This window comes from Anneissia japonica, unplaced genomic scaffold (genome assembly GCF_011630105.1).
Source record: "Anneissia japonica isolate Jap-2015-1 unplaced genomic scaffold, ASM1163010v1 scaffold737_len1565949_cov176, whole genome shotgun sequence".
Classification (NCBI taxonomy): Eukaryota; Metazoa; Echinodermata; class Crinoidea; order Comatulida; family Comatulidae; genus Anneissia; species Anneissia japonica.
Window position 1 is genome coordinate 886,907 of NW_022741618.1, and position 21,643 is coordinate 908,549.

At 33.6% G+C, this 21,643-nt stretch overlaps 1 protein-coding gene across 1 annotated transcript in view; it reads left to right on the forward strand.

Annotated features, from left to right (window-relative positions):
• LOC117118834 (pleckstrin homology domain-containing family A member 1-like) overlaps positions 1-21,039 on the forward strand; it is a 34,576-nt gene extending 13,537 nt beyond the window's left edge. Inside the window, exons 3-9 of the mRNA XM_033263549.1 lie at positions 67-213; positions 5,326-5,415; positions 11,144-11,302; positions 13,529-13,597; positions 15,670-15,734; positions 20,396-20,459; positions 20,941-21,039. Coding sequence (XP_033119440.1) covers positions 67-213; positions 5,326-5,415; positions 11,144-11,302; positions 13,529-13,597; positions 15,670-15,734; positions 20,396-20,459; positions 20,941-21,039 — 693 coding nt within the window. The remainder of the gene's footprint in view (positions 1-66; positions 214-5,325; positions 5,416-11,143; positions 11,303-13,528; positions 13,598-15,669; positions 15,735-20,395; positions 20,460-20,940) is intronic.
• The last annotated feature ends 604 nt before the right edge of the window (positions 21,040-21,643 follow it).

A 21,643-nucleotide genomic window follows, 5' to 3' on the forward strand; every position in this document is an offset into this window, starting at 1 on the left:
ATATATAGGTTTAAGCGTACTGTGGAGTGATACTAAGTGTAATTGAAGTTTTTTTTTCAAACTAAGGTACCATTAAAACAGAAAGCAGAAGATGAAGAAATTTCAGAGAATGACAAAAAGGATGAACCAAGTCATGGAGACCATCAAAATAGGAAAATAGTCAGTTACAGAACAGAAATAGTTGGAGGGGTGGTAGTACGTACACCTGTAGAGGTGAGTTTTAAACACTGTTACTTCTGAGGTTGAAAAATTTAAGACGGCTAACTGGTTAGACTGCAGTATAGCAATGGTCTATAATCATAGACCAGTATTGACGTCACAATTATAGCCGGCTAACCGTTAAGACCGCTTATAGCAATCCGCCCCAGAGGTTGAAAAATTAAGAGGAAAATTGGAAAGAACATTTTTGTATTTTATGTTTCAAAATATTTGTAGAACCTTTTTCTTTTCACTTTTTTCTATTTGTTTAAATATTTTATTTGTATGAGCAGCTCTACTTTTTCCTCATGCTTTCTGTTCCATCTTCCTTTTCCCATCTTTTTTTCCTTCTTTACTCATCCTTACTTTTTTCCTAATTATTCCTTTTATCTTCATTCTTGCTTCTTCCTTTCTTCTTTCCTTTCACAATGTGTCCCATAGTTATTGGTGGACATGTAATTGTGCTAGAAATATTTGGTTTTTTATTCGATTAGATAAAAAATGTAATTGTAATGTATTTTGCTTTGGTGTATATGGTGTTCAACCTTTTGTTGTTAAAAATGTTTATATGTTAAATTTGTGATCGATTCATTAAAAGACTTCTTGTCATATTTTAGTTAAAACAGTAATGAAAAAAAAGTTTCATTAGGTCAAAAAAAAAAATGTTGTGTTGCCCTCCGCGACCGACCAAAATTTTTCATGCAATCGGGTCAGGTTTTTTTTTTTGGGGGAAATTTTGTTCAAAGGGCTTCCTTTCACTCAAGTACAAATTCGGAAAAATACCACTTCTGAAACTATCATTTAAAACATAAAATCTAAAACAAGCCATAGATGCACGGGTGAAGTTGGTAAAATAGAAGGCATAATTTTGAGAACCGAGCATCTCTCTCGCGCTGAGCTGTCAAGCCACGAATAGCCTAGCGAGGCCTAGGCATTGCCTATTCTTTACTGCTGTACAACTAGTGGTTGAATAAAAATTGTATTCATTACCTTACAGTATATTGGGCAATAAATAAAAGCAGGCTTACGTCTAGCCATCACTTTATAGCTGTTACGTAGTTGGACATTTTAGGCTCCGTTACGGTTTTAGGCCAACCATGAACAAAATATTTTTTTTTTTTAAGTTAACTTTGATTGTATTACATAGAGGGCGCTTGGTTGGCCATTTTTCCAGAGCCGTAGATATCTATGGCTCTGCATTTTTCATAGCCATAGTATGTTTTGCTCGATCTGTATGTGCGTGATCGTGTGGATCAGATGCACAAATTATTTTTTAAATAAATATTTCTTTAATTAATAAAAATAATTATTTTTGTTAATATAATATATACAAAAATATATAATATATTTCAATATACTGGTTAGTATTTATTCTGTCATTAGTTTGAATATTTTTTGTTTGGCAAGCTATTGTGGTGCTTACCAGGCCTTAGGCCTAGGATCTTCATAATAGGGATCTCAACTTTTTCCATTTAAGGGCAACACAACAATTTTTTTTTTGGCCTTACTACATGTGCAGAAAAAATCTTTGATATGCGGATAAGAAATATTAACACTTTTTTTTTTTAGATGTGACGCTAAACAAGTATTTTTTTTGGCCTTAATTACATTTATTTGTGTTTAATCAACTGCAGGATTTTGTTTATGGATATTATATATTTACGTGACTGCGATCATATTTCGGCGCCAATCAAAATTCAACTCAGACTAACAAGCAATGCATCATTTCGAGATCTAGTTTCTTGTATACTTGCTCATTAATTTTGCTTTACTCTATTTTAAAAGGAAAAAAAAAACATCTGATGAATTTAGAGAATCGCCCTTCAAGCTTGGTGAATTTTTATACAGCCTAGGCCTACCTTTAGGCTTAGGAAGGATAGGGCTTTCTGTCATCCGGCCTAGGAGCAAGTGTGTTTGTACTACCATAATGGTTCTTCATTCTTCTTCGATGTGTGGGTTCTGTTGTAGATATAAAGAGTACAAGTATAAATTTGTTCAGCTTAAAATCAGAAAAGACAACGACAATGGCGGTGGGTCAGACACTTTGTCAATTGTTACCATACCACGATAACTAAAATTGGCAAACTCCGATTAGTTTCAAATTTAGTAGAATGCAATGAATGACTTTTGGTGATTATTAATTATCACAATTCCCAAATTTGCTTTTAGTTTTTGCGTACAACAAAGGAACGTACACACCCGCAGGGTTCTGGTTCCAACTTTCATCAGACTCTACATCAATGTTTGTTTTTAATGAAGTGTTGATTAATAATGTTTTTTGGACAGAAAAATAAGGTTTTGGATTTTATTGCTAAAATATCCAAGTATGATAAAGGTTTTAAATTCATCAAATTTATAGTTAAAAGTTCAATGATCTAAAGAAATTATTACTCAAAATACGTTCCAAAAATGTTCCAGCATGCTTTCAGTTTGAGTCTTTTTTAAAAGTAAAATACAGAGCAGATTATGAGCATTTCATTAGGTCATATTTTTGTACTCCATTTGTTATCCCACCCATAACCTTCGACCATAGACTGAAATCACTGAAACTCGTTGTCCTACTAAACAGGTTTCATTTTCATAGGATTACTGGTAAATTTATGGTAAACTGCTGACTAAATAGTTCTATGCTACCCATTTTAAGTGCACATATCATTTTAAATTTCATTACAGTATAATTTCCTGGAACAATTTTTTTTTTTCACTTGGTCTGTATTTCATTTCCTAGTCATGGTGAAGTTACAAATAATTGTATACATGCACAGCCCTCAAAATTAACGCCGGCATTCGGCAATGCCAACGTAAACGGCGCCGTCTAGCCGCCCAAGGACTTTAGGCCGAGCCCAAGATAACCCAGGCCTACGCTGGTCTAGCAGTACCAGTGGAGGTAGACTCGGCAGGATCGCCGTGAACACGATATTAAACTTTATTCTTAATGAAAGCAAGTTATTTAATGTCTTTTATGTTGCATTAAACGTCTACTGAAAGAGTCGTAGAAACTTGCTTTGATTTCCGTCTTCATTTCTGGTTGATTGCAATTGATTTTTAAAGGATTAGGCCTGAAGGCAATAATGCACTTTATAAACAATGGAAAGCGTAACTTTCACTTTATCTAACATTAACATTTAGGCCTACTGGTATGTTGTTTCAATCAATAGATAATCTCTATGGCAACGATATTTGGACTGAGCTAGCATTCACAGGGTGTTGTGTGCTAGGCTTTAACCGAATAAAATGTCCGGAATTTGGAACAGGGAGATCCGGTTTTCAGAAAGTATTTTATTAAAGGAAGAATAGGAATGGTTTTGGGACTTGAAAGAAAGTTTCTGGGCATTCAGAATTTGGAGATTCCACTGTATTTTTTTGTTTGTAGTTTCATTTTATTCATCATCATAACATTAACATTGTTCAACAATTTATTAATAATTAGTTGTGAATTTGAACATCAGTACGTTGGCTAGGCTTTCCAGCTTGATTGGGTGACATAAAAAGACATCCATCACTGCTATAATAGGTCAGCATGGGTCGATTTCAGGGCTGTAGCTGAAACTGAAAACTGCTGACGTTATAACCGACGTCAGTTTTATAGCGCAGACGATTTAAAATTTTTTTTTGCCGATATACTTTTTTCCTAATTTTGAGGGCTGCATGCACTTTTGTCTTTTATTTGTAATCAAAACATATTTTATGGTGTGTATAGTTGTTTTATAAATCAACCAGAAAACATATTTCAAACTCATTGCTTTTTGAACAATCAGCCAACCAGACTAGTGCATGATATATTAGATTATATAATTGTTTTGTTGAATTATTAGATTATTGTGTTAAATTATTTATTATAATTTGTACTGTAGGTCTTTTGAAAAAAAAGGTTATTGTATTATACTGTAAAAGGATCACTCAGATCTTGTTCTTGGAACAACTATACAATAATACATTTTTTTGGTCCAAGAGATTTCAACATTAATTTAATTTGACAAAAAGTGATGATGGGGTTTCTATTGAATCTTTGGTTGAAAAAGTGAGGCAATGGTGACAATGCATTAATGGGTCTTGAGGTCATTACTCTGTAAAAATTTCATTCAAAGAAATGAGATAACTAAAGAGTGATTATTTGATACAATAATGATCCAAGTACGATTTGTGGCCAAGACAAGCCAAACCAGTCACTCAGTCGCAAATCCTGTTACGGAGATAATGACCAAAACATGCTAGAATGTCAACATTTTGGAAATTCATTTTATTGCAATAAACTAACCTTTATATATCTATGCATCATGCTGTGCTAATATTTTCCCCATTTTCAATGTTAAAACAACAATTTATAATAATTTGGTGATAGTTTCTGCCTAAGAAATGCCCAAAATTGTAAACTTTGAAAGCTGTTCTTTAAACAGCTGTATGTTTAAACTCCTGTAGCTTTATAACAAAATGTCGGATTTAAATGATTCTTTTACTATTTTATAGCTCTAATTTTACAGTTAACCGTGTATTAATAACTAAAAAACTGATTATTGTGGCAAGTGACTGATTTGGCTTGTCTTTGCCACATTTATGAAGGTGAAATAGGATTTTTTTAGAAGAACATTTAGTCTTTATTGCAATTCAAAATCAATACCTCCAATTAACGTATATTCTGCTAACCAAAATTTGATTCCATAAGGTGTACTCCCTGGAATAGAACACATATTTTCTTAAGGTATTATATTCAATAAGAAGTACAGTATTATTACATACGGTAATGTGCAAAATATGATTGATATCATGAACTTGCTAAAAATTGGAAATTTTTGGCATAAGGAGAACTTCTACTGATAATTTACCAACTGAAAGTCCAACCTGGTATTATACTCCATTGTATTTTCTCATCAGCACATGCTTTTTCCCCATAAGTTATTATATAATGTGCAATAATTTGAAGACTTTCAGTCACTCTAAGTACAATTTGACCCTTTTGGCCAAAGACCATCCAATTACTCTTGATCTCCCAACTGAACTGTGATTCTTAGCAGGTATATACTGTTGAGTCTTCTCATTAGAACATGTTTTCCCTCCCTCAATTTATTGCATAAAATGCAATAAATTGAAGGGTTTCAGTGGATATTAATACTAATAATCAACTTTCAGCACAGTCGGACCTTTTGGTTTTGGCCTCTGTTGACCCCAGCAATTGAGGCGAGTCTGTTTGTGAAGCCGCCCAGTGCCCCGAAACCTGTGGTATGTCCATATTGCATCCAATTTGTCAAAAAGCACTCAGATATTGTAGTATCTCTTTAATGGTTTGTTGATTATGCATTAATATATGGCCGCCATTTTCAGCATGAGTCCACATTGCGGTGGACGTCTCTTAAGCTTCTTCTCAAGACGTACTTTGAAATGAAAAAAATGGTAAGTTTGGTGTCAGAATAACAGCATGTATTGAAAGGATTCTGTTTGTTTTTTCTAGAAATCATGTCGCATCTTGGACTAATGTTTTCTTACAAATGTACAAATTGTTACAATGTGTTCACACTACCATAAAATCCAGAAAAGTTTTCAACACTGTTTTAAAAATCTGATGTGACACACAAGTAAATAATAACCCAAAATAAAGCAGATAATTAATCAATCACTTGGCTGAAAGAGAAGCAGGAATCAGATATTTTCAATTAGTTTGGGAAATATATAGCATGGTTTGTTTGTTGACTATTTTTATTAAGTAGTTTGTTTTATCATTTCTTTCTTGCATGTTCTTCTAATATTCTAAAATTTTGATGCAAATATTATTAGATAATTAACAAATTTTAACTATCTGGCAAATTAAGATCCTGTATGGCCTTGGGCTGGTCAATTGCTTGTAATATTGGGCAAGCATTTTACTGTACAATACTCCTTGTCCAGCAATAAGTTTTTGAAAGGTTTCTTCTTTTCATTAGCTAGTTGCCAGGATCCACTTCTGGTCTTGTGGTATATTACTAGATGCAAAGCCCTGACAAAGATGTAGCAGGATTCAGCATTCCCATTCGCAGCTCCTAGAGGAAGATCATGGATTTTCCTACTGCTAATATGGTTGAAAATTTGAGGCAGTAGAAGCAAAATTTTAGTTTTGCAGCTTAACTCGGAGGGCGTGCATGTGATAAGCCGTGAATATGCACAATGCTGTATGTCTTAGAAGTAGTTGTAGTACAGTGGCTCAAAAGCAGTATTAGTCCTTGCAGCTACTGTACGTAGACAACTGGTAAGCCCCTGCAGGCCCCCTGTCAATAGGCAGATCTGCAGCTGTGCTGCTATTCCCGGTGGTACTATGCCTGTTAAGTAAGAGTAAAGAGTCAGCTGGTAAGCTTTTGCAGGTCCCCCATCAGTAGAAAGGTATAGCTGTGTATTGCCAGTGCTGCTGCAAGTCCCATGTGGTTCACAGGCTTGTAAGCAAGTACTGCAACAAGAGTCCTTGTAGCTGGCAGGCATAAAACATTTGCAGGTCGCCTGTCAGTAGACAGATCTATAGCTGTGTGTATAGCCAGTTTTCCAAGTCCCTGTGGTACAGTGACTTGTAAGCTAGTAGCCTACAGGCAGCTAGTAAGCCTCTGCAGGTCTCCCAACAGATAGACAGATCTATAGCTGTGTATATAGCCAGTGCTCCAAGTCTCTATGGTACAGTGACTTGTAAGCTAGTAGCCTATAGGCAGCTAGTAAGCCTCTACAGGTCCCCTGTCAGATAGCTGTGTATACAGCCAGTGTTGGTCCCTGTGGTGACCTCTGATTTCCTGAATTAGATAGGTTTCCGGCTGGTTGGCATGATGTATGTAAATTTAACAGCCATAAATACAAAAAAATTGAGCTTATTCTTCTAGTTTTGTATTTCTCTTTTGTTAGTAGCTTATGTGCAAGTATAGAAATTTTTGATTATTTTATGTTATAATTCTTATTTTTTATTGATATCTGTAGGCAAGCAGATTTAGCAACAGAATTGACCCCTATTCAACTCCAGTAACAATCACTAAAGCGAAAAAAAAAATCACAATTTAAATTTAGAATAAAGAATAATATTAATAATAATGTAAGTTATTTATCATGTAATACTGTATTATTTAATATTAACACAACATGATATAATTTATCTATTTTTGCAATTTGACATTTGTTAAGTACTGTATTTGGGAGTAGTTGGTTGAAACAGAGGTTGCAGTTTTAGTCCTTGTTCTTAAGAGGGTGAGGATCAGGCCTCTTGGGGTGTATAAATGTGTTCGTCTGTTTAGTGCAGTATAGTCCCCAGGGTGTGGTGAAAGTTGCACCCTGCTAGCTTCCTGCATACACTCGTGCGTGAGAGCTTTGCATGTAGTAATACCACAGTATATGCCTATCCTTCATAGTGCATAATTACAAAACTTCTATGCTCTTCATATTATAAAGTGCATTCACAACAAATTTGAATTTACAGATTGGAAAGCCTACTGACCCAATCAGAAAATCTGATAAGTATGTAAGAACAGGGATCCGATCCAATGTGAGTTCAGCTTTAACAAGATCATTGAATCAAACACTTACAAAACACGCACTTATCTACCTATAGTAGTATTCTACATTTCTACAGAAGAGACAATTCTGAGTTAAACTTAGCCTATAAGAATCCCTCCTCCCCCATCCCTTCTCCCACCCCCTACTCATCTTGCCTGAAGCCTATACTATGGCAGTCAAATGAACTTTGAACTTTGTATTACAGGATCTGGAAAAGTAACGTCATCATACATGTATTATTGTTATTGGCTTAGCTTTTTTTTAACTCACATATTATGTATTAGAATTAAAGAATTTAGTGGTTAGTATTGGACACCAAATTTCAAGGTTATTGTATGACAAAAAATTTAGAGTAAGATTCAAATTTCTTTATAATTTGAAATTGATCTTATTTAATAATTATGAAAATATTATTAATTTATTTTAGTACCACATGGTAGAATTTGGTCTACAACAACTTATAATATTACTATTACAATGGCTTATTAAACAATAAAACTTATATATATTCACTATAAAGCAATGCTTAAGGTGCATATATTGTATGCTAGTAAGAGGCATTTAAGTCAACAGTGATACTAGTACCTGTATATAGATAATAATATATCTTTAGCCAAGTTTATATAAAGACTATAGTATGAATAGTTTGAAGGTAAATATTCCTTATATGTGGCAAAGACAAGCCAAACCAATGCCTGAAATCGTAAACTTTGAAGGCTGATTTCTCAAATATTGTTCTTTAAACAGCTGTATGTTTAAACTTGTGTAACTTCATGACGAAGTGTCGGATTTAAATGATTCTTTTACCATTTTATAGCTCTCATTTAACTGTTAAACCTTGTATTAATAACTAAAAATTGATTTTTCCGACGAGTGACTGGTTTGGCTTGTCTTTGCCACATATGGTCATTTCAGTGATATACCTCCGTGAAAATTTATTTTTGAAAATAATTCTACAAGATCAATTTTTTAGTACATCATCATCATTATCAATTTACCTATAAACAATTTTTGAATTATTAATATATCTTGTAATTATAAAAAAATTGATTAAAGTAATGAATAATAAACTCTAAAATTGTGTATTTATGTAATAATGTAGATCTTTAAATGGTGAACTTGATTAAATTAAATAATTCAAGATTATAGTTTGTAAATTTTGTATATCTGTTTATAAATGTTAGTCACCTACCAACATCACACAAATGTATAGTAGCCTTAACATATGAGATAATATGTTAGTATGAATGCAGAAATAACAGCGAAGAGAAGTCCAATCATTTGATTAGAGTTTTTTTTGTGTTTTAATGTCAAAATAGGAAAAGCCTTGTTTGCTGCTCATTTTTGTAACTGTACAGAACAGTAGCAACATTATGATTTGTATCCTAATCGTTGGCTAGTTACCGTGCTTGTGGGTTTTTCAAACTTCAACTAGGCCATTTCCTGTAGAACTCTCCAACATATAATCATGACATTGGAATGCACTTTTTGTGTCGAGAATATCATGAATATTTAATTAGATTAACAGATTATGTTTCTGCGGCAATACAAAGTGATAGAGTGGAAATTAGAAAGCAGCTGGACTTTGTAAAAAACAAAATAGTAATTACCAGGGTTTTCACATTCGGATTGGTTTATTCAGTGTAAACTAAATATACAAATGAAAAAATTTTATACCAGGATACTTCACAAAAGCTGTGATTCCAATCGGATAAAATTTGCATTGCATGGTTGCTAATGTTGTTGAATGAAATTTGATTACGAATATAAAGAATGCCTCTGTGTTATAGGTTAATGCTGTGTTGTTTGATGGACATTTATATTTTTAGTTATTAAATGGTTGTTCTTTTACATCATTGTTGTGATATGTAATGTCTCAACACATTGTTTGAAGATCCAAATGAAGTTAACATATTTGGACAGGTTACATTATATGCTTTAATTTGGTCTTTGGATGGCTTTCCTAGGACAAGTAGATCCAGAGATGTGAGCCTTTGAATTTTAGATGTATGAGAACCAGAGTTTGAGAAAATCAGCCTCAAAGAAAAATAACTAGAAATATAGAATATCCACAGAGAACACATTAATTTATTGTAAGAAAATTCACTTAAAATATAAACTCAAATTATTCAAAAAAATATGACTTTGACCTACTGTATTTTGTTAAATATCCAATATGTCTTTACCAACAATGCGTCTTATTTTGTGGTGAGACCTCTGACATATTTGGTCATGTTTTGTCTTATGTTGGACCAAACCAATTCATTGTGAGTCACTGTAGTAGCTCAGAGTGTCATTGAAAAATTAATATTGTTTTTCTAAGTTTAGAAATTTTTCCCTATTAATAGTCTAATTAATATTTCATAATTTTGTATGATTTTTACCTTGTATCTGACCAATCAGCACCCAAATTAGTGTCACATGATTACAGTTGTCTAATGAACAACTGCTATGATGAGTAATCAGACTTTTAAAGTTATTATTTTATGATCTGATCTTAAATATTTTACAAATCAGGAAAGTTGCTAAACCACAAAACTTATGATTTTGGTCATATGTGATATAATGTATGCTTAAAAAATGAACAAACAATTTGTTCTCAATCATCGGAATTCCTCTGTATAAAAATTGTCTTTGTACAACTATTGTAAGATTATATGGCATTGACCAATCAGCACCCATGTTGCTGTCACACTAGTCTGTGTTTTGAATATATATTTAGGTAGTGGGTGGTTTTTTTATTTTTTTCATTTATTTTTAACTTCCATGATTATGGCCTACTTGTGTCTGTGAATGGGACTACCCAAATCAGTCTACTTCTTGTTGGTTGTACCAGGAAGTGGTTTTTCCAAGTGCATGGATCTGGAAGGATTTGCACGATCATCTTTTTGTACTGTGTTTAGACTTGAGTGCATTACAAATTAGCATGTCCAGTCGGCATGCCCAATCATCTTTAGTGTCCTAAACACAGTAACACAGCAATATTGGAAGTGTGTTGCTTGATACTGAGGTTAACACAGAGTTTGCATTCAATTCCAGTAAATGCTTGGAAATTTCTGGCAACCATTCAATATTATGTACATCGTATTTAATCTACTCATTTTCTACTTAGTATGAATAAAAAAAGTATGTTAAATACGATTATAAGAGTCAATTTTCTGATTGGCTTGAATAAAAGTAATAATTTTACAATTGGAGAACTGTTTTAATGATAATAAACCAAACATAATTTGATGTAAACTTACTTTGAGCTTTTGTCAAATTGTGCTTGGTTTGTTATTGATGATACAGTTGTGTAATCATAACAAGCAAACCAGGTTGCACTATTTAGATATTTACAAAAACAGTTTACAGTATATGAAAATAAGATGTTATTGTATATCACTATTGAAAATATATAATGAATACAATTACTGTTTTCATATGGCTGATTCTAATTCACATACTTTAGGGCAATAATCAAAGTGATAGCGACAGTGAAGATGATGTGATTGCGAAAACGAAGACATCACAAAGAAGTACATCTCCATCTAGTGTACAGCAAGTAATTCCTGCAACTACAGGTCGAAGTGTCATTAAGGCGGGCTGGTGTGTAAAACAGGGATTAGTCGTAAGTCAATTTATTTTGTCAAAATTGGATTGATGAAACTTCCAGCACTAGTTACTGTAATGATGTTTATGTTTTGAAATTTTTGGAATCACAATGATATTAATAACACATGTCCTATGCCTTTAAAGTCAGGCTTAGTAGGAACACAAATTTTGGATATGTTGTACACTGAAGAAGGGGTTCTCCCCTTTCCTCCTCCTACTACTTAAATAATTAAAAATCTGTATCTTATTAGAGTGTTAACCATTATTTCAATTTCACTTAGCTGAACTGAGCTGTGAAATCATAACAAAATTAATTTAATACTATGTATAATTTGCCTAATTTGACATGATTTTCTTAGTTATTTACTTTCAATTAAATTAGGGGTTGTTCAACGTTATTAACATTTTCACAAGTGTACCATCAGTATGCTACGGGGAGGGGGTAGACAAATTTGTACACTTTTACATGCATAAAAAGGTTGATTCAAAATAGCATGCAGTATGTAAAATAATGGTAAAATTATAATGTAACCATGGATATAACATTTTTAAACAACCAAGTACTGTACATTGCTTTATTTGACTTCACAAAAATATCAGCATTTTTCTGTACACTTTCAGAGGGGTAGGACGGGATACCGAAAAAGAGTACCGTTTGTACACCTGTGGAAATGTTGATAATTGTGAACGACCCCTTATGAAAAAATTATCTTATTAATTAACAAGACACAAAAAAAAAATGAATTCCTATAGCCTATAAGTCAACCTTTTAATTGGCTGGTAATCAGTATAAGAATATTTTTGATAAAAATTCTTTGTTTGATCACTGTCTGCATTTGATCCATGTCTAGTTGGGGATTACTGTAATTAAATTTGTTCTGTGGAATGGCCATATCTGTGATGTACAGTAATTGAAATGTTGAGGTTTACCTGCGATTTTACCAGTATTATAGAATGCATACTACAGACTAGAACTAATAGTCTGTTAATTGTAATCAAAACTATTAATCTTCAATCTCACTTTCTTTACATCATTCTTTTATATATGATCTTAACAGCTGAGTATGTTTCAAAGTGCAATCATAATTTTGTACCACGCAGCCCACGAATTTCACATCGGCAATATTGCCAAGCCAAAATTGCTACAGGACAGCAATTTTTTGCCGACCTAGGCCTAGATTTCTTTGCTTCAAAAACTGCTTGGAAAGTCAAAAACTTTGGCTGAAACAGGCTATAGTGGACACTAAATTTCATGTACAGTACGTCGTCAAACCAAATTGGTGGTTCATAAAACAGATTTGTTTGAACAATAACTATTTATAATAGGCATGCAGTACGTACGATTTGTGTACAATTGTCTTTTCTTTCTTGCCTAGTCGTTTCGTAGACTAGGCCTATGTAGGAATGACGCCAGCCGGCCAAGGCCTACAACATCGCCCAATTGAAGCCATGTGGGCCGCATAGATCGTAATGCTTATCTAAATCTATTATTTGTCTTCATTTTACAGTATTATTATATTTAAAATGTTGTTTATTATCTAAAAACAACAAAATTCAACATATTGTAGGCCTAATCCTACCGTCCGTTTAAACACAATCACGATCATATCGTGACTTACTGACAAGTACTGTACATGTGTGGAAAATCCCTGATAGATCATTCTGGGCATGCGCAAGGACATGCATGGGCAGTTTTGAAGCTGCCTGTGATGATACGATTGTAGCTTTTACGAAAGTGATATTTCCCATGCCAAAGATAACGATAAAACGAACGCTAAAACGAAATTTATTCGGTGATTTTCTTATGTGAAACATATGTATTATACTACACTATTAAATTAATACAAGTACGACTATTCTTTCACCAGCAATATATTGATTTAATAGAGAAATTTAACAAAATCACAATCTAGATGATGATGTAAGGTCGAGCGTTCAGAAAAATCGTAGTTTATACTATATGGGCCTAGGTAGTAAAAAATTGCCGAGGCTGCCGACTTTGGAGAATTTAAGGTCGGCAAATTTTTTGCTCATAATAGTTAATATTAGCAGTAATAAAGAATTGAATCTTGAATGTTTTTTTTTATATTTAACTTTGTCATTTCATTTAGATTATTTTGACTTCACATGTAAAATTACAGACAGAAAAAGAAAATGCAAGGAAACAACGATATTACTTGATTGACAAAAGTGAAACAAATCATTATCTAAGTGTCTCTGTTAATGAAATGCTTTATTTCAGAGGAAAAGTTGGAAAAGGCGGTTTTTTGTACTCGATAATCTTGGCATATCCTACTTCAAATCCGATCAGGTAATGAAACAGTAATTGATCAGAATGTTGACCTAAGGTGGCGGTAATCACCTCTGCCCACTCTCATCTCCCCGACCGTGGTCCAATCTCATAATTTCCTCTTCAGTTGTACAGTAGGTCAAGGTATAGTAATATTGACTTATAGTATATGCATATGTACATTGCAGTGAGGGCTCCACAATTTTGCTGACTGCCAGGTCCAAGCCAAGGGACCTTCTAGCTCCTCAGGTTAGGTTCAACGGGAAAATTACATTAGCGCAGAAGGGTTATATGGCCGTATTACTGTATATTACTGTACACAAATTGTACTTTTAGACCATAATATTAAGGAACTGGCCTCACAAACACTTCGGTAGGTAGGCTATTTTCCCTCAGGCCCAACAGACGGTTTTAAGTACTTTGCATAATAATAATAATAATGGTGGACTGATAAGGTGCATATTGTCATGACCTCTATGCACATCACAATAAAAAGTAAGTTTAAAAATATAAATTATCAAAATATTTATGTAACTAAATATATTCCTACTCTTTAAACTAAGTAATGGTTGGCTGTTGACTCCGAAGAGCTCAACACATGATAAGTGGTAAAGTGCCGTATTCAAAGTAATCCTTGAATAGTTGCATAGGCCTAGTAATAAGAAGGCTTATACAGATTTAAAATAAAACATTTTCATGCCAAAAATATTTTTCAAGATTGCTAGACGTTTAATGTTGTCGGTGACTGGTAACAGAACTTGTCATGTCTTTCTTTGTGCAATTGTAACTGTGGGCGAAGTATCGTTTCCTGAATTGGGCTTTTTCCCCCATCAGAGTAAAACTGGATATTTTTTTCTGTCATATTGACCTTGCTTCTTACGCCTAACCAAATATTGTTACCCGCCAGACGTTGTCCATACAACAACTCCCTGGTAATAGTAATCCTGTAGGAGTATTTTCAAACCAAACATGAAGTTACAGGCATAATCGTGACAAAAACACAGTATTTTTTTTTTATCAGCCATACAAAATTTGTTCAACTTAATAGTTTGGCAGACAATCGGTATTTTCTGTGTGATTTCGCCTATCCTATATCCACCAAATACCAAGGCTTTAAAGCCTAAAAACATTTTGCCTGTAAAATCTTGGGTCTATTCATAATAAAAACAAGCATCTGATAAAGTGTTTTTAAATTAAATTTTTAATTTGCCATGTCATATTTAGCTGAACTAGACTGCCAATCTTTTGGCATTGGTTGATTGGTTTATAACGGCTTTACTTCTATATATGGGTGGCGGTCACACCTCACATTGGCCCAGTGTTGTGTTTTGGCCTTCACTATATTGAAAAAATATTCAGCGAATGGTTATTAATTTTAGTTTCTTTGAATATATTTTTTTATAATTTAATTGCAGGCCAGAATAATTTGCTTCGTGATCCAAATTTGGCTCCCGGGCCGCCTATTAAGAACCAGGGTCCTAGGTGAACAGACAAATATCGTTTAAACAGGCAATGATGTAACTATAGCTCCAAATTTGAACTGACCGCCTTTTTATTGGAAGGCCATAGCAATACTTCTGTACCAGACACTCCAATTTAATGTTTCTAGAGCTTGCAAACTGTACCCATTCTATTCTTCTCAAGTCACTATGTATCTAGTGTGTATGAACTTGCTTACTTATTGTGGTAGAAGGATTCGCAGGTAGGATACCTGACACGGGCCGCGACGTAAGCATTCCTTCGTTGGTTGAACAGAGGGCTGAAATAGACCAGTACAATGGAGTAACCCCATACTCTTCTCGAAGGATATAGTGGGTTCTTTAAAGTGCAATTATGTACAGTACACTGGACCTACGGTTTAGAGACCTTATCCGAGAAGACTTGTTCTACCACCAGAACCATAGGCGAGCGTGCCATTCGAACCAGTGCCGATATTACTGTATGGCTACTGTATATGTCACGGTTCCACTGTCTTAACTGCTCGGCCAATCAACCAAGCAACTCGCCAAAGATTCTATTCATATATCATTATCATTGTTGATATTGTTGTTTGTGCTGCATTTTTAAAAGTCTCTTACTTATTGTCATTGCAGGATAAAGTTCCAATAAGGACTATTCCACAAAAAGACATCACCTCATGTCAAGTGTCATTACTAGGGTAAGTTGTGTAAATCTCCTTGGGTTGGTCATGTCTGCAACGGGGGTAATACCAACACTGCACAATGGAAAGCTGTTCTTCTCAATGTTTTTCCATAGGCATAGGCTGGGGGGATTTAGTTCCGCTTTCTCAATTTTTCGCACACACCAGTTCAGCATTCTCAATTTTTGCATCTCCCCCCTCCCCCAGGAAGAAACCAGCCTATACCCTAGTTTCCTACTGGAGGAGCTGTAGTAAATAGTATCCCACTAGTCTTGTGTGTCCAACTTTTGAAATATCGTAAAACCTTAAATATAAGCCCAATGGGCTTGATTTCGAGAAGAAGCCCATCTCGAATTGAAGGCCCCCCCCCCTTTAGTTTGCAAAAGTAGTGTCGAAAAGCAGCCCATGATCTCCTTTTTGTTCAAGATAGCATGGGCTTTTTTTCGAGATTTTTTCGAGAAAAACACACTTGGTTTATACAGTTTAGGTGATTTAATGCTGGTTAATACATTCCATGGACCATGATACAGATTGATGTTACAGTGGCCCTATTTATTGTTTTATAGCAGTAATTCCCAAAATTTATAGCATTCATTTTTTAAAGAAGCCCCTCTTTACTTTGCAAAAGTATCCTCGAATTGAAGCCCATCCAATGTTTGCCAAAAAAAAAAAACGAAGACCAGGGCTGCAATTCAATGTTTTACAGTATAACATGTAGGTGACCCTGCATTGTCTCTGAAATATGCCTACATTTTTATCCCTCTTTCCACAGACACCCTTTTGTAAGATTTGGTACTTAGAGCCATACTGTATATGTACCATATCCGTGCATAAACCTTTGTGAAATTAAGGGCTCAAAGTATATATTGTTAAACTAACTTGTTGGTAATGTGATAAATATTTCACTTACCTATATTAATTTTCAATAACAGTCATATACAATATAAATTTCTATATATTACTTTGAAGAATATAATTTTTTATGATAAACGATTCAAAATTTCTGGGTGTACCTGCTTCCCTCTTATTTATAATTAAATTTGTAAAAATATATGCTTATGGAGGTGTAGGCTACGAATAAGGAAGTTAAGTAAATAAGGAAACACCAATTGATACCTGAAACAGTTTATATTATCTGAAAGTTACAAACCTGTTTTGAAAACCTGATTTTATTGATAAGATAAATAGATACTATTGTTTAAATGTTAGTATCAAATGTATTTTTGCTATCTTTTAAACATTGCAATTTTTCGACAAAGAGAAATCAGATAGTTCAAATGATAATTGTAATAAGGATATAAATAAAATATTGTGTTGATTTATCATATTGTTAAATTATGATAATAATGGCAAATATAATGATGTAGATATAATTTTGAATGCTGGCAAATGGTTCTATTTTTTCTAATGATGTTTGCAACAATACGATTATTGATAGAAAATGATTTGCCACAAAAGTACAACATTAAACAGTGGCTAATCCTGAAATTTTGACTTGGCAGACCCCCCGATTAATTTTCACGGACCCAGGTTGGGAACCACTGTTCAAAGTAATGCCAAATGTTTGTGTTTTTGTTACATCGTTAAAATTTATTAAGGCCTATGACTGTTTTTTCCATATTTTACCATGAAAAAAACTGATCAATAGACCTATTTGGCGATGTTTGTTTACAGCCGGTCACGTGACATAACTTGGGTATACCATGGAAAACATTACAGTGCGAAAATATAGGAAAAGCTATTATTATTGTCACGAAAACAACTTCCCACTGTTAACGTGAGAAATAAATGGCAAGGAAAGTCGATACGATTGTTGAGGATAGTGTTTACTTATCCCAGCGTTCTTCTAGCATTGTATGCTTTGAAATTTTAAGTGATCCTTTGTAAACCTTAGTTAGCCTTAAATCATAGCGTAGTTCCCTGGTTGAAGACTCTCATGCATACCTAAACAGGTAGTGGATATGGAGGGGCCTAGGCCTAACATTTGTTGGAAAATCTCAAAGTTTGCGGCCATTATCTTTTCGAGCATTAGCAAAACCTTAAAACAAAATTCTCAAGTTCAATTTCCAATCAAGTTTGTATAGTTTGCTGGGAATTATGATGATTTTACAGCAATAACAAAGGACGGCCACAATAGCAATCTCCATGTAAGACACCGCTGTGCCAGTCCATTGTTTATATCCAACACCCAAGTTAGATCATGTGACGCCCATCACCGAATCGGTCTATTGTACAGCAAATATAGTGACCATAAGTGGCATGTTGTAAATACATTCTTAAAAAGCATTAATGCTGCTATCAATGTTTTTTGCATCAGTTTCTTCTGTGAAAATAATCAGAGTTTTTTGGTATATGTGTTAAAACACAATGTCAGTTTTTCAGTTTCCCAGAAACGAAGCCAATATAAACTTTTTCAGCTCTGGTACAACCATGGAGAAATTAGTAATTAGTAAACTAATTCCTCCATGGTACAACAAAAGAGGATAAAATATTTTATTAAGTATTTTATCTATTTCATTCTTCTATGATATAACAAGTCTCATATGATTGATGGAAGTTAAGATTTACACCTAGATTGATTTTCTCCCTTCCAGTTGTAGTTCTTGATGTTTGTTTAACATTATAGAAATATGTAATTCTCTGGCATGATTCAGAATAGGAGTGTCGGGATTATCAAGATTTCCATCTTACTGCTAGTGCCCTAGGATTATATCCAGACTTTTATCGATGTTAAGATTGCATAATGCTACTTTCATTGTAACGTTGAATTACATGCAAGTTTGTGGTTTAAAGATGCTCGTAATCCCCAGGGTTGGGTTAAAATCATACAACCACAGCAGGATTATTTCACTACTTCAAGCATTTCCACTTCTGAGTGCAAACAAATATACGTCCCTATTATGAAAATTTAAATTTCTGGTTTGAACTAGGCTCAAAACTACCACTAGTTGCAAATTCAGTTTACATTTAACAAATCATATTAGGTAAGGCCACAACTTTAATGTACAACTATTATTATTATTAAACCAATTTTAAACAAGTTTATAGCTCAAGATTTTTAAATATTATTTTTCATTTCATATTGCCAGCATAGATTGCAAACAAAATTACAATACACAAGTGAAACTTAGATAAAAACATTTTATAGCAAAAAGTAAACAGATCACAATCAAGAACTAGAACACATGGCAAGCGTGGGTGTATAATTGAGTATCATATGGTTGAGTAGTGCCAACTTAGTAATAAATTTTGAGAACAATTATTTATTAAAGTGTTTAAAGAACAATATTCTTTAAATTTATTTCAACATTTTGAACTGAGTGATTATTTGTCCTCACATTGGACACAAAGTCAGAGTAAAACCATTCTAGTTGAAAAATCCTAGAATAATTTAAGAGCTTTTATATAATCACTGTTTCTTTCGTGATTTTTGCTGGATGTTTCCCTTTGTATGTTAAATATTTGCTTGTAACCTATACTACAATTTAGCTTTGCTACAAAGTACATGTTGACTTTTACAACTTATTTTAGTAATCTAGTAAGGAATGATAATTGCAATATAGTATAAATGATGATGGCAATAATGATGATATTAATGATAATAATAATAATAATAATAATAATAATAATGGCTGTGATAGTAATAACAACAATATAATATAATCTCAAAGCAAAATTTAGGTCTACTGTGTATGCATTCCTTTTTTAATGTCTTTTACCTTATGAATTGTATATTTTTATATTTCTCGATTGTTTTGATTGTATTTTTGCCTTGCTGTTGTGTTTGAAATAAAAATAATGAATGAATGAATGAATACTGATGTACTAAATATGGAGTCAATTTAATACACAAGTGACATAAAACTCTTTAAAATAAGCAGAAGGTTTCATATAATACTCAATCTACTATCACTAACTTTTTCTCTTAATTTATCAAAATTATATAATTATTTTGATTTATTATATATTTTTGCTTTTGTATATATTTAACTTGTATATATAATACATCACTGTAAGTAGTTGAGACCTTATTGAAAAACAATGTATTTCCTTTCAAGATTTTGTTGTGTTTTACATTTAGTATGATATTCTGAAGAAATAGTTTGCAAACAAAAAAATTATTTAAAAGAATTATGTTTATACTCATAATTTTTTTTTTAATTGTAATTAGAGAAAAACAGAAAACAACTGGTAGCATAAAGCAATGTCAAGCTTTTTTCTGTCATTTGCAATCAATTGAATAAATATGGTAAAGGATAAAGGTAGGAGAATAACCTATAACTTGCAGCGTCATTGTGCTGAATTGCATATGGGCGTGGTCCATGACTACCTAGCAGCCATAAAGAGGCACTTATAATAGCTGCATGTTCATATCATTCCACAACGACAGGGCTGAAATCAACTACAGCATCGGGGTAACCCCTACTCTTCCGAAAGATGCAATGGGTACTTTAAAAGTATACTGGACCTCCAAGTCCTTATCCGAGAAGACTTGATTCACTTGATTCTACCAACTGAACCCTAGGCAAGGAGTGGCTGGAACTTGCGCTGATATTAAGGCTGTAGTGAGCGACGCCCTTGCCTTACTGCTCGACCACTTGACTCACCATAATATAAATATACAACATATAAATAAATGAATATGTAAATATATAAATATATAATATTTTTCTTTCCAGACCCCAACTTCAGAGAGACAACCTTTATGAAATTTCGTGCTCTGGGCGAATTTTTTATGTGCAGGTGAGCTTGATTAATTTATGTGAATATAATATATATGAAGTATACTACTAGTACTTACATAAAAAGAATGAACTGCTTAATTTGAATGTTGCAATAAATTTTATAAATATATATCAGGATCCTTCTCACACCAAATAACAAACTCACTCCCATAGAGTACTTTGTTATTGAGCAACAATTAAGGGTTTCAAGTTACAAGCTCTCCACTCTATAAGCATCATAAGTCACTAGGTTATAAAGCATCCAGGGATCCAAATGATCATCTTTGTGCTTCCCAAGTCTATTGAAGCGACTGCTTATTAATTACCAAGAATGTGATCTGCCTAATAAAGTGGCTATACAGAGCATTAAGGATGCCAAATTGTCAACTCTCCATAGAGAAACTTGGTTGCAAGTTAACAAGGAAGGCTCTTTACTCCCTAAGTGACTTGGTTTTTGTAGAACATTGAGGATACCAAATGATACCTATCCACTCCACAAGCCTCATCGGCTTGGTTATGTGACATCAGTATATTTAGATACTCAGGACAGAGCATCAAGTGTACCAAAGAATCAGCTCTCCACTTACAAAGTCTCATAAAGAGACTTGGTTTGGGTGCGTCAAGGGTCCAAATGATCAGCCCTCCACTCCTCCAAGCGGCATAAAAGAAACTTGGTTTATTAAAACATCAAGGGTTCCAAATAATCAACTCCATACTCACATGAAGAGGCTGGGTTGTAGGATCTAGAGTTCCAAATAGATAAGTTCTCAATTTCCCAAGCCTCATAAAGAGACTTGGTTATAGTACATTGAAATCCCAAATGCAGGGGTCCAAAGTTGGAAGAAGTCCCATGTGGGAGATCTAGTTAAATGAGCTTTCTTAGCACATTTAAAATTTTTTTTAAACTGCGCATGATACTTATCGCCACTGACTTCTGTGAGACAATTGATAATAAACTAGTAAAAACATGCAAATATTATGAATTTAGGGTATTTTCTGGGAGGTTCTTGCTTGTGGGAGTGCTAGAGGCCGTCCTGATTCTGGGAGAGTTTTGTGACTTACGGTAGTCTAGGGACCTGTGAAAATAACCAGCTCTCCACTCCCAAGCACCATAAAGAAAATTCATTGTAGATCATCAATGGTTAATATACAGCAGTTCTCCACCTGTCTCTTATACACATCTAGATGTGTATAAGAGACAGG